Source organism: Bidens hawaiensis, unplaced genomic scaffold (genome assembly GCF_021521415.1).
Source record: "Bidens hawaiensis isolate Kalapana, Puna unplaced genomic scaffold, B.hawaiensis_p1.1 tig00036089_1, whole genome shotgun sequence".
NCBI lineage: Eukaryota > Viridiplantae > Streptophyta > Magnoliopsida > Asterales > Asteraceae > Bidens > Bidens hawaiensis.
The window spans coordinates 55187-56888 of NW_027496296.1; the positions used below are offsets into that span (position 1 = coordinate 55187).

At 36.0% G+C, this 1702-nt stretch overlaps 1 protein-coding gene across 1 annotated transcript; it reads left to right on the forward strand.

Annotated features, from left to right (window-relative positions):
• On the forward strand, positions 1–1456 carry LOC143588172 (uncharacterized). Its single transcript, XM_077069252.1, has 2 exons — positions 1–328; positions 858–1456. Exons 1-2 carry the CDS (start codon positions 44–46, stop codon positions 1449–1451), a joined length of 879 nt encoding a protein of 292 aa, XP_076925367.1. The 5' UTR covers positions 1–43; the 3' UTR covers positions 1452–1456.
• The last annotated feature ends 246 nt before the right edge of the window (positions 1457–1702 follow it).

Genomic DNA, 1702 nt, shown 5'->3' on the forward strand with positions numbered 1-1702 from the left:
CGAAGCAATTGGAAAGAAGGAAACACTAAAGTGGACGGAAAATATGGATAATGCATTCATACAAGCTATGATAACGCAAAAGGATAACGGCAATCGGGTTAATGGAACTTTTACCTCAAATGCTTACGACAATATGGTTGAGGAGTTGAGCACAAAGTTTCAAATGAAGATCTCCAAAAAACATATGAAAAATCGATTAAAAACGTTAAAAGACCATTTTTCTCAATGGTACGATTTGTTTCGTGGAACGTCGTTGAGTGGATTCTCATGGAATTCAACTACTCAATTAATTGAAGCAGAGGATGAAGTCTGGGGTAGACTAATAGAGGTAAGCTTTAATTGAGGTGGTGTTCTTCAGGTTCTTTATTCTGTTTTCGATTATTTGGGTGGGTTTCTCGGGTTGGGGCGTAATAGGTATTGACTGATCATGAAGATGAGTACTTGTATATTTTCAATTTAAATAAGATCTTTATAATGTGTTAAATAGCAAACAAAAGTATAGATCTTTTTTAGCTATTTTGTAAGAGATAAATGGGTGAATTTGGCCCGTAATCATTTCTGTTTTTTTTTTCCATAATAAAGAAATCATTTAAAAATTGTAACAGTACAGTTTAGGTGTAGAATTGCACAAGCAAAAAAAACCATAAAAAGTAGTGTAATCGTTTGTGTATAGTATCGTTAACTCGGGTTCGTTCATTCTTTTCAGTTGGCTGTTTTTGGGCCAGGTTATATCGGGTTTCGGCTCACCTCAGTTTGGTGTTTGGGTGCAGTTAAAAAAACCCACCATTACTTTAATTATATACATGAATATTTAGATAATCGTTAATAAAACTAATTATCTTGATCTTGTTAAATAGTCGAAGCCTAAAGCTGAAGCATTGAAGACGAAGAAAGTATCAAACTTTAATGAAATGCTAGAACTTTTTGCAAAGGACAGGGCATCCGGTGCACAAGCTGAACCTGCTAAAGAGAGAAATGCTCGATTCCAGATGAATGGCAGCATTAACTTAGAAACAGTTCAAGAAGTGGATGATTTTTGTGCTGCAAATGATGTAATACTGGAAAGCGAATACAATATTGATGATGATATTCAAGTGGTAAACCCTACATCTTCTCTACCCGAGCAGTCTTCAAGTGCAAAGAAATGTAAGAGCAAAAAAAGGAAAGCTGAACAAGACAATGAAGATTTAGCGTCTATGATTATGAATAGCGTTGGCAGTGTGGCGAATGCTATTTATGAAGGAAATAAAGTACTAGAAAGAGTTTATCATCACGAGTACACGGGTGAAGAAATTTACAATGCATTGGAGCCGATGGGTTTGGAATCCTATGAAATACGGAGGGCTTTAAGGTACTTGGTGGCCAACCAAGCAGACGCAAGGGCATTATTTAGTTGTCCTCCTCAGATTCGGTTGGGTTTACTAAGAGATATGATGGGTTCCGGTAACTAAGCGAGTTTAGGATGCACTTTTCTAGTTGAAGTTTTTCTTGTTTGGTAACTTCGTACATTAATGACTTTTATTTCTTTGTTGGTATTTAACTATTTTGTGTATGAATCTTGGGATTGTTTTTTATGGTAATTACATTTGGTTTTGGGTTTTGTTATGATTCTGTTGCAAACTTGCAATCCTTTTTAGCACTCAATCAAGTTCATGGTTTTGCTGTTGAAAATGACACTGCAGCTGGCCCGTTTGTCCACCGA